Source organism: Colletes gigas, unplaced genomic scaffold (assembly GCF_013123115.1).
Source record: "Colletes gigas isolate AHSC1104 unplaced genomic scaffold, ASM1312311v1 Colletes_gigas_Sc00021, whole genome shotgun sequence".
Lineage (NCBI taxonomy): Eukaryota > Metazoa > Arthropoda > Insecta > Hymenoptera > Colletidae > Colletes > Colletes gigas.
The window spans coordinates 4,945,651-4,957,442 of record NW_025106650.1 but is presented as its reverse complement, the minus strand read 5'-3'; the positions used below and the strand labels follow the sequence as shown (position 1 = coordinate 4,957,442).

At 35.0% G+C, this 11,792-nt stretch overlaps 1 protein-coding gene and 1 long non-coding RNA gene across 2 annotated transcripts; one reads left to right on the top strand and one right to left on the bottom strand.

Moving 5' to 3' along the window:
• Positions 1–156: 156 nt before the first annotated feature.
• Positions 157–659, bottom strand: LOC122401032. The gene is made up of 3 exons (XR_006259413.1): positions 615–659; positions 383–464; positions 157–291 (listed from the first exon to the last, which is right to left on the bottom strand). It is a non-coding gene; the product is annotated as an uncharacterized LOC122401032 (long non-coding RNA).
• Positions 660–4,276: 3,617 nt separating this feature from the next.
• On the top strand, positions 4,277–10,348 carry LOC122401091. Its single transcript, XM_043403029.1, has 10 exons — positions 4,277–4,367; positions 6,010–6,188; positions 6,332–6,457; positions 6,528–6,645; positions 7,273–7,534; positions 8,897–9,013; positions 9,097–9,187; positions 9,261–9,397; positions 10,077–10,209; positions 10,295–10,348. The coding sequence occupies exons 1-10, from the start codon at positions 4,277–4,279 to the stop codon at positions 10,346–10,348; spliced, it is 1,308 nt and encodes a 435-aa protein (XP_043258964.1).
• Positions 10,349–11,792: the final 1,444 nt, after the last annotated feature.

Sequence of the window (11,792 nt, the reverse complement as noted above, 5' to 3'; positions counted from 1 at the left end):
CCGACGCCATTTCTATATACTTCGATATGTATCGAAGTAGATAAAAAGTTTGTTAACGATTTTAATATTTTATCTTAACAATGACCGATTACAAAATTAAGATCATGCTTGCAACGAATGATTTAATAATGATATAAAAATATATAAATATTAATATGGGTGTTAATTTTTGTTGTAATTGTTTAAACGTTACCAATATTCCCTCCAAAATTTGTCGACTCGTTTGTCATCTGTTATGGTGTCGTTTACGCGCCAATGAAACTTTCCATGGCGTCGATTTTCAATCCGAGACTGTAACAGAAATGAAATACAAATTAAATCATAATTAAACAATAATTGATAATAATGAAGAAATATTAAAAGGTTAGAAACTCGTATGTACCTCGTTGGTCGCGAAACGCTGACACGTCATGGCAGGTTCCAACAAGTCTTATTATTTCTTAATTTCGAGTTCCAATAAAAAACTGTAACAGAAACGAAATAACGATGCATTAAAGTACGCAAACGATTATTACAATTAAGTAATGATTAAATCGAAACCGTATTGCAAGAGATCGTAAGTAGTAATACGCGAGTAGTAATAGTGGAAGGATAAACAGGTTAGAAATACGCACCTCGGTCGCGAAACGCCGATACGTCTCGACACGTCTTGATATGTTTATTTTCAAAGTATGAATGATGGCCGTCCGCTGTGCTCGGCAACGCTCGCAAATTAGGCGGCGGGGTGGGAGAAGCTCCGATGTCTCGCGAAGCTTGTTTATGAACCCAAGGGATACCTCGGATAGAAACCGCGGATAGACTGATTTTTAGTAAATTATTTACAACTTTAACTAGTCAAGGAATCGCGAATAATTCGTACTTTTCAATTGGTATGCATTTACACGCACTAGCTGCTGCCTACCACACTAATTCAGTGAGTTTCTCAACTGACCGTTATCCATGAGAAGAGGCCGCTAAAATCACCTCCGAATTTTCAGGTCGGTATGGCAGTCAGATTCGGCCGCGAAAGTCCATAAGGTGAAAGGTCTATTCATATATCTCGTATGTGGTCTGTCTTGCTTACCACGGTCGGTTATCTGACCAGTTTTATATTTTTTTGTAAAAGACACTACCTCGTAAAAGAGAAAAAGTAAGACTGATCATTAAACAGGTCTTCGTAGGAATGGGTATACATGAAATCTCGGTAGGTTTAGTGTTAAATTAATGAGATTATGTTTGTGTATGCTTATACTGAATTAAAAGTTTTCATGGTTAAATATACAAGAATGCATCAAATAAGTTGATACATTTAAACAATTCCATCAAATTCTGATAGATACATGTCCCAATGGTATCAAACACCGTTGGAAGTACAAAGATTACTCCGTGTGATGCAAATAAGATCCAGTAAACCATGTTCATTGACTGCAGGAGGATTATACGAGATGAACATAGAGAATTTTGGAATGGTATGTAATAGTATGAAGATAATGGAACTATGATTTATCACACATTATTAGACGAATATTAATTAATATAAAATTTAATTTTAAGACTTTTAAAACGTGCATGTCGTATTTCACAATGTTGCTGTCAATGAAACAATAACTCCTTGTTACTGCTGCTTTGTAAAGTATTCTTTTTCTGTGAAGAATGCTATACTGATCGATCGACGTAAATCCAGAGGAATTGTAGTAAAAAATCGCGATATTACGATAGATACGTATGTATATGTAAATAAAATTGATACACTGTATGGTTATTCAATGCTATTATTTAAATGTGTTTCTGAACTAGATGTTTACTTATTCGCGGCCATTTCTAAACTGGTTATAATGTCCTATTGTTATTGTTAACTGGCATAGTTGAAATGTGAATTTTGGGACCCCAAAACGGAAAAATATGCATTTATGATCAAAAGAAATACTAACTTTAAAATCCATATTGTCTCGACTAAGGTCAGGTCACACAAAGATAACACACGAACACCTAATAAGAAAAACCGATCAACCGTACTGCAGCCACTGCCCCACTGAAACCCTCACAGTAGACCACATCCTATACCAGTGCAGAAGAACCGAACCCCAAAGACAGAAATATGGGATAAAACCGGACACAGCCCTTACAGCTCAGGCCCACATAAGTGACACTCTAAAATTTCTCAAAGAAACAAATATGTATAATCAAATATAGCGCGCAAGCACGCATCCGCCGCCAATGACCTCGCAGTCGACGCGGCGTAAAAAACACAAAGAAGAAGAAGAAGAATACTAACTTTATATTTTCCTGATTCTATTATTGTTCCTTTCTAACTATAATTAATCGGATGAATACTTCCTGAGATCTACTGGGTGACAGCTGATAAAATTTTACCACACATATCAGTAGAAAACATTGTACAGGGTGATCGGCCACCCTTGGGAAAACTTTACTCGAGCGATTCTAGTGGCCAAAATAAGACGAAAATCAAGAATACCAATTAATTGATGGAGGCTTCGTTACAAAGTTATTAACGTTTAAAGTTCCACCTGTAGAATGGCATTCCGCGCACAGCTGCATTCGCGCGAAATATTGCGACAGGCCAGTGCTAGTGGTTCTCACGCAGCATGAAAAATTCTACTTACCGGCATTATCGACAGCCTTAGATTTTTGTCCACTTATGGAAATGCGAACACCTTACGTTGAATAAGATTCAACCTGCTTATGAAAACCCAGAAGGGCATGGCAAAACTCGCCCGACGAGATTTTCACAGAGAAAGGGTGAATGCCAGTTCCATTACACAATGTTGTCAACAAAAATCACCCACACGCGATTATACACGACCCATGATTATTAACAGTCTGCCTTATTCTGTATATTCATTTGATTCGTCAATCAGCGAGAATCGCCATTTCGCGAGTATTAAAATATTCATTTCTCAATCACACCTCAGTTCAAATAAAAAATGGAAACCAGAAGAGAAAAATTATTCCTTCTTAACTACGACGAAACTCAAATTATTGGTTCAAAGTTACCGTCAAATGGACAAGTTTTACGCGTATTATTTTATAATCTGCGTAAGGTGAAATTAAATTTACGATCAAGTGCTCACTTAGTGATAAAAGAAGTCGAGGTTCTGTGGGAGAAAGCGCGAATTCCAACCCGAAAATTAGATCGGAGAATTGAAAAAGTGGAATCTTTATACCAAAACTGGAAGACATTACAGAAGACCTGCAAACGCCGAACACCACTGCGGGAAAAACGGGAGCATGATTTTCTGGAAGCATTGGATGACCTTTTCGATATTGCTCATGCTAACGCTTTGGAAATGATAAGCATTGCAGAAGACAAAGCATTCCTTATAAATCAAAGGAAGAAAGGATGAACCGGTTCAATGGTAGAAAGCGATCGCAACTTATTCGAGAAGGAAAGCAGAAAAATTCTTCGAGAGGAACAAGAAAAGTCGAGGCGAGAAAACTATGAAGCAAATATACATGGTATGTATTTTTATATAGTTGTCTAATTTGTTTTATTCAATATTACCTATGCTTCTTTACTGATATATTTTTATATGTATCATTTAATTAAGAAGAATTAGCGGAATTAGAAGATTCATCATTAATTGAAGATGCGGACGAGGTAATCGAGGATTCACAAAAAGAACGTTTAACCATCATTCTAATATTTATCTTCATACTTTTCCGTTCATACGAAATCTCACATTTATTGGAACTTTAACGCGGATGTGCCACATTGTGCCACGTCTTCCTCTTATCCGATCAATTTCATCTTTTACGGGAATTATTTTCTTATCCAATGGATCAATTTTAGGGGGTGGGGTAAAAAAAATTTTGCAAAAAAGTTTTCACCAAGAGTAGCTAAGGACCACCCTAATGTTCATACACAGTGATGTCACTGTGCATCGGACAACAGCCGCAGTCGACCACCCAAGAACAGGACCGCGAGTGAAAACGAGTGAGAAAAAACGAACGGCAGTCGAAAAAAAGAACTATTAATATTGAAACAAGTTTACTGTAATTATTTATTTTAATTTAGTAGGAATTTAATGCATCCGATGATACACATTCAACATACACTATTACATTATTAAGTTATTAAATAGTATAACGTGGTAAGTAGGATATTTGAAAGAAAGTGTGTCTTTTTAGAATACTTAAATGCCAGATGGCGAGATCTGACGAAGGAACACTTCACTGTTTTTCTAAACTTAATAAAATAAGTAATATCGGGTGACACTTGTTTACGACTCACCTAATTCACTTTTGTTTACACTTTGCCGTAAATTAATTTGAAAAAATGTATCGACGAATAAAAAACAACAGCCAGCCACGTGCAATGTTTAGAAGTAATAGCATTAAAATCGAGAATCAAACAGAGCGTATCGGAGGTAAGTACACCTAACTGCCACTAACTGGCCAATTGAGTTGGCGGCGATTGAAACTATATTCTGCGCATTTTAAAGTAATGTCAGATGTTACTTATATATGACATTTAACATTTGACTGTTGAGGTAAAACTCTCTCCACCCTTCTGTCACTTACTTCGAACATTAACTGTAATTGTGCGTCAATCTACCAACAGACAGGTACGCATTATGAAATTATTCTTGCATTACAAAAAATAGGAGGTAGATAAGAAAATGACCGGTTAGAGCAACACCAGTCTCTCCCTCTGACAATCGAAATTCTACGAAACATCTTTAAAATTTATAAATACGGTTGTTACCATATCGAATTGATTGTAAGAGTTTGCCAATTATATAGAAAATTTTTTCCTGGATAAATATTTGAATTCGTTTTCTAATGGGTCATTGTTCGTAAAGAAACGCGCCTCCGCAGCGAACCAAATAGTCTTCACAAGGATACAGAACGGGGTAGCTCTTTGAAACTTGTTATTTAAAAGCTCATCATTTTGCAACAATACATAAACTATTCGTTATTTTGTGGAACATTGTTCCGTGCAGCAGTGATACGTGGAACGATAGGCAAAAATATAAAAGTGATTAATATTGGAAGAATGTCTTCCATCGGTGAGATAAGTCTTATATTAATTATTTTGATTAAATTATATCGTTTTATGTTACGCAACGTTAAAATCCAAATCTAATAATGTGTTTTACATATTTAATCCTGTAAGTGCAATCAGCTTATACAGTCGATTGCCAAGAATGATATTTCAACAATATTAAATATTACTTGTCCAAAACCAGTTAGTTGAGTCTGTTAGATGTGTCGAATGCGACTAAACAATGCGATCACGCGAAACTTATTACTAAATAGGTCCTTGGGAAAGTTCTGTTGCGTATTGTTCAACCTGCTCGTAATATATCAGCCACTCAGATGCCAATTTTTTGGTGAATCGTATAATCGCGTGAGATGACAAAGGAGGTTCGTGAAAATTAACCGTGTGTTGGATATACGTTTGAGGTTTTTGGTGAATACTCACGAAAAATGAAGAAAGGATGAACTATGAATTGCTTGCAAAAGCGGACGTCAAAGATAGATTTTCAAATTTGGAATTGTCGTCTGTTGCGTAGTATAATTTTTAGTAATTTTAAATGCCACAAATTTGCTTTAAAATACAACAATCCATCTCAATTCCTATGTGTTGAAAAAAAACTCATTTTAGATCAATTTACAATAGAAAAAAATTTAATTTTTAATTAAATAATTTCAAACAATTTCAAAATTAAATATTTTCAACTGCAATCTTTAATTAAAAATAATTTTTTTCTATTATTCAAGAATTTTAATAGTAATACAAAGTTGTGTAAATATTTATTTCAGTGGCTATGCTCTAAATCTGTTTATTTTTCATGCTGAAATATAGTCGTTTTTGAAAAAAAACTTCAAAAACAAACTCATTCAGGACAATGCCACCGAAGTAAATATTTACCAAAAATTGCACAGCATATGTACTGCAGTTAATACTTACAAGTAAACATTTTTAGTAACGATTTATCTAATTTATTATAAGTTGATTTTAATTAACAATGTATTTAATGCAACACGTTTCATAATTAAGCTCAGACCATTCAGTTCTTCAGAAAGACGAAAGATGCGGGGCCAGTATATTCAACATTTCTTATTATAAAACGCTTAAGAAGTATTTTATATTTTTGGGACAGTCTCCATCGCAAACTGATCTACATAGTAATATTAATGCTACTCTGGTAATATGTATTAACGTTAGCATACTACTACCTTCGGTAAGTGGAAATAGCCGATTAATAAATGAATCATGTCCAATATTAACAATATTGGGCATACAAATTGAAAAATAACGAATCCAAAGTACCAACGTAATTAATCAGACAATATTGTTTCACAATCGCAACGTAAATTTCAATAGGTTTTTCAAATGCAGTTGTCGTTATCCAAGAAGGATTGGGACGGGGTTATCGAGAGCCAACCACATTTAATTACGGCTGCCCTCGCTATTGTAAAATTATTAAATCTCCATCTCAACAGACAAAATGTATGTACTCTTTCTACAGAAAATGGAGCTTATTATGTGCACAGAATCATAGAAATACGGAATATTATAGTTTAAAGAATTATTTGTCTCCGTGAAAGAAGAATGGGAGGAATTAAAGCTCGCCGATGAACTGCATTATCTAGATGTTCTCACCGAGAGAGGGAGCAAAATTGCCCAACTATACAGAAGTAAGTGCTTTACGTAATTTTCAACAGATGTTCCATTGGAGTTCTTATACAAATTTTCGACTTGTTCGGAATTAATTCCTCGCAAAATTATCAATCAGAAGTCCTGTACCATATTACTACTGAGAGTTTCGCTAAAGCTGCGTTATGGAGGTAAATTGCATTAAAGTTTATAGGCAGTATATTTAGTGTTAAATTCATATTAGTACCTTAAATTACCTTACCTTAAAGTACCTTAAATTAGTACCTTACATTCGTGGCTGCCTTTTATAGTTTTTAAAAAATGCTAGCTTAACAACTGCCGAAGTTTTAGTCGTAAAAGCTCCATTTCCTAAACATCATACGCATATTATAATAGCAGAGAGTTATGCGTCGTAGCGATGAAATTTAATTTGCAACGTAATATTTGCCCAATTTTGGTCAGATTATATGCGGTAGAAATTTAAACAGCACAGCCCACAAACTTGAACTGGTTACATCTCCACATTCAAACTTCAGATTGCAAAATGTTAAAAAATGTTTCGATTTGTATTGAAGCGAATTATTGATCTCGAAGAAAATCCCTTATTTTTATGAACATTCAGTATTTCGTGTACCTATAATGACAAGAGTTATATGTATACTTTTCAGACGTCTTATTATCATATTTGGTACTGTTTGTATCGCTTCCAATGCTTAATCCGTTATTGGACATTGCTCTACCGCTAAATGAGTCCCGACGGCGAGCACAACTACTAAAAGTTTATTACTTCGTAGATGGCGACGAGTACTTTTATAGCATATATATTCATGGAACTATCTGTGCGATTAGTATTATACTAACAATAGTCTCCGTAGATTCTCTATACATGGTAATAGTTCATCACGCTTCTGGATTATTCGCAGTATGCGGGTAAATATGACTGTGATATTTGAAACGTCGTACACTATACTGTTGAGAGACGAGATGTTGGCATACTCACCACAAGCTAAACGACGCAAGTAGCAAAAGAAATCATCCGTAGGCTCCACCTAATACCCTTCACTGCTTAGGTTCGTGGCTTGACCTTGATTCGTGGTCGACTTACCCAATACAGTAATCCCTTCCTAATGTTCGGTGGCTTGGTTTCGCGTCGCCAACATTGTCAAGGAAGGGTTTATTTCCGAAATTGAGTGAGTGCTATAGAGAAAATTATTCAACGTTTATTTATACTACAGGTTCTAAAATCATTCAAAAGTCAAAGTGCTCAAGTTTGAAGTAGGAAGGCTGATTTGTTAAAAACATTACGTCTTTTAACGCATTCATTTTTAATTTTTTCGAATCGTTTTAGTGAGTTCAACATTCTTATACGGGATCTTCGGCTAACCCTGGGGAAAATTTTAATGGGAGATTCTAGAGGCCAAAATAAGACGAAAATCAAGAATACCAATTTGTTGATTGAGGTTTCGTTAAAAAGTTAATAACGCTTAAATTTCCGATATACTCCGATTTTGATGAATCTTGGCATAAATATTTATTAAACCTATCTAAGAAGAAACGTGTAATTCGTTCGTGCCTGTTTTGCACTTTGAGGGAGATATCAACCCTTTTATCCCAACCACCCTGTCTGTGTACGTGCTTATAAGTCGTAAAATACAAAAGATATAAAAAAATAGTTGAAATAGACGTTATACCGTTTTTTGAGGTTTATAAAGCTCCGTGTAAATTTTTTTGAAAAAATCATTTTTTTTGCTTAATTGCAATATTCACATACTTTTTTTTTTTTTTTTCGTGGGGAAAATCTTCGAAAGACTCCCTCCCACCTCTTTGGGGTGAGGCGGGAGGGGTGTGTGGGATTCCCCACGCCCATTATAACTGACGCGGGACCTACCCACTAAAAACCCCACGGTGACCCTTCCGCACGATTTGGGAGGATACCGGGAATCGCTCTAAGCATACTTCCGGTATCCTCTCCGTGCCCGCGCTTTGCGCCCATCCGCGGGGCAAACGGTCCCCTCGGAAATCGCCCTGTCTCATAGCGGCAGGACGAGGCCACTTCGTCCCATTCGACGTAGCTCGGCTTATGCCTTTCTTACAGTTATCCAAGATATTGCCATTCTTAACCTTGAACAATATAGCTTGTAAAAAATCGTTCGCATCGCATATAGATATAGTGCATGCTCAGAACAGAACATCAAAACTATTCAATACTGAGTTCACAAATTTCTACTATATCGATTACTTGCGTAGAAATAAACACAATTTTATTTATACGAGTAATTCTGATAAATACAGATATAAGATTAGGAAAGCAACTGAAAATAATTATGTGACTAAAAATGGAGGTGCTTTGAAGGGTAACGGATATCAAGACTTTAGGCAGTGCGTTATAGTCCACAATAAAGCCATCAAGTTCGTATCGATTAAATAATGTTAAACTAAAACTAAACAGTTTTGTGGTGTTTAACTGATTTGTCATTTCATTCTGTTTCAAGGTTTTTCGAGTTCCTGGATAATCTAAATCGAAAGAATTACTTAATTCAAATGGGACTTAACATGATAGGTATTAGCATCACAGCCTTTCAAGTAAGCCATATGTATATCTTTCGATAACGTTGTTTCTAAGGACTGTTAAACAAATCGAAATTTTATTTCCCAGGCTGTTGTACACTTGCACGAACCTGATCAATTTTTTAGATACTGTGTTTTCTTCGCCGGTCAGAACTTTCATTTGTTCATTCTCAGTTTACCTGGACAGGTGCTTCTAGATTACAGTTTAGACTTAGCCACCAACATGTAAGTTTCTAATGCGAAAATAGTTGACGAAAAACGAGCTACAAAGTTATTTTATAAGTTCTTGTGCATTTCCATTTAAGAATATTGTATCAGCGAGTGACCGTCTTCTTGTACATACAACCTCTCTGAACTTACTAATGCTCCTTCCAAGCAAATCAATTAATACCTGTTTAAAAATTCGTCCAATTTCCATTTAAGACGTATTCATTATTCAAGATTTGAATGATTAAACAGTAAACCTACCACGACCGGTCAAATGATCGTTTTTAAAATTTCGTCAAAAATGTCTAAAATACGTTATTTTAGCGCCATTAAATTTCACGACCTTTCTGATAGTATACTCACAATGAATTTTTCAATATTCACTTCTATTCTCGTTGCTTGTTTTTTTGAGAAAATTGTGTAGTCTGTCTGGCTTACCACGGTCGGTTATCTGACCAGTTGAACGATTTATATTTTTTTGTAAAAGACACTACCTCGTAAAAGAGAAAAAGTGAGACTGATCATTAAACAGGTCTTCGTAGGAATGGGTATACATGAAATCTCGGTAGGTTTAGTGTTAAATTAATGAGATTATGTTTGTGTATGCTTATACTGAATTAAAAGTTTTCATGGTTAAATATACAAGAATGCATCAAATAAGTTGATACATTTAAACAATTCCATCAAATTCTGATAGATACATGTCCCAATGGTATCAAACACCGTTGGAAGTACAAAGATTACTCCGTATGATGCAAATAAGATCCAGTAAACCATGTTCATTGACTGCAGGAGGATTATACGAGATGAACATAGAGAATTTTGGAATGGTATGTAATAGTATGAAGATAATGGAACTATGATTTGTCACACATTATTAGACGAATATTAACTAATATACAATTTAATTTTAAGACTTTTAAAACGTGCATGTCGTATTTTACAATGTTGCTGTCAATGAAACAATAACTCCTTGTTACTGCTGCTTTGTAAAGTATTCTTTTTCTGTGAAGAATGCTATACTGATCGATCGACGTAAATCAAGGGGGATTGTAGTAAAAAGTCGCGATATTACGATAGATGCGTATATGTAAATAAAATTGTTACACTCTATGGTTATTCAATGCTATTATTTAAATGTGTTTCTGAACTAGATGTTTACTTATTCGCGGCCGTTTCTAAACTGATTAAACTGTCCTGTTGTTTGTTTGATACACTTCATCGAAGACAGTTTGTCATTCAAGTTGTGTTGTTCGATTCGTGGTTGAGTCTTCCTCGTTCGAATACTGTTGGAGTTTGCACGTGGTGTGCCGACTAAACTAAACTCGAAGGACCACCTTCCTTTGAAGTAAACTAATGTTTTCGTATTTGGTGTTTATTGAATTCAACAAGTGCTACGGTAACGTTCTAACTATAATTCTTTTACTAATTTGCCGAAGCTCTTCCAAGGTTCGTCTTCACCAGTGATGCCAGAAAAGCACCGTCGGGTGCACACTCACACATGCTAGATACGCGTACGTGAGCTAGTGGAGTTTCGGAAAGTCGACAAAGGCAAACTGACGCATGCCCTCTTTCTCGATTCTCCGAAGCTGCCCGAAGTAATTTCAGTAATCAGTATAACACTTGATTCTGTGTAACAATTTGATACGGTTACTGAAAAACATAGTGGGAAAAGTCAGTAGTAATCTATTTCTGTAGCAATTAATTCTTCTATTTAGATCATATCTTTACAAAATATTTGTTACTGAATATTGTTACAGCGTGCACGGTACTGGCTAAGAGTGGTTTTTCATTTTAATTAATCCTTAATTAACCCTTTACGAGTAAGACTGCTTTGAACAACATTATTCTAAAATATTTGTGGAATACGTTTTTAATGTGCTTTAGGTAGGTATGCAATGCCTAAGATTTCGTTTAATTTTTCCTTCCTAGAAAAGATAGGAGAAAAGTTTATTTGATCTTAATCCTTCTAAGATTTATATAAAACGCTTTAAAAATTTTTTAAAAATAATGTATATGTATCGAAATAATTATAAAACTATAAGACGTATAATCATCATTATATGGGAGCCAATCACTCTCAAAATCTAATCAGAGCTTGAAACGAGAATATAAAACTTAAATGTAAAGTTTCATTGAAATTCATTTAGCCGTTTGGAAGCAATCATGTCAACAGCATGGGAACAAAAAAAAAATGTCTTTTTTCTTAATAGTCACAATATGTTCAGGGGGTCCTAAAACCCCCGCCAAATTATTATATATTAATATATTATTAGTATATTTCCGCCAAAAAAAATTTTCGAAATTTTTTTTCATTATGATACTTTCCTTATACCTTACATAGGTCGGAAAGTAAAAATGCTAGGGCAGTCGAGACTTGGAATCGTATGCTGATTATCGCGAGGTCGTATTT

What these genes read in the sequence shown, in the direction of transcription:
- LOC122401091 (XM_043403029.1), top strand. Translation starts at nt 4,277, where the DNA reads ATGTATCGACGAATAAAAAACAACAGCCAGCCACGTGCAATGTTTAGA. An exon ending in GGATTATTCGCAGTATGCGG is followed by an intron (nt 7,535 to 8,896) that starts GTAAATATGACT and finishes TGATAAATACAG; the next exon opens with ATATAAGATTAGGAAAGCAA. An exon ending in TTAGACTTAGCCACCAACAT is followed by an intron (nt 9,398 to 10,076) that starts GTAAGTTTCTAA and finishes AAATTCTGATAG; the next exon opens with ATACATGTCCCAATGGTATC.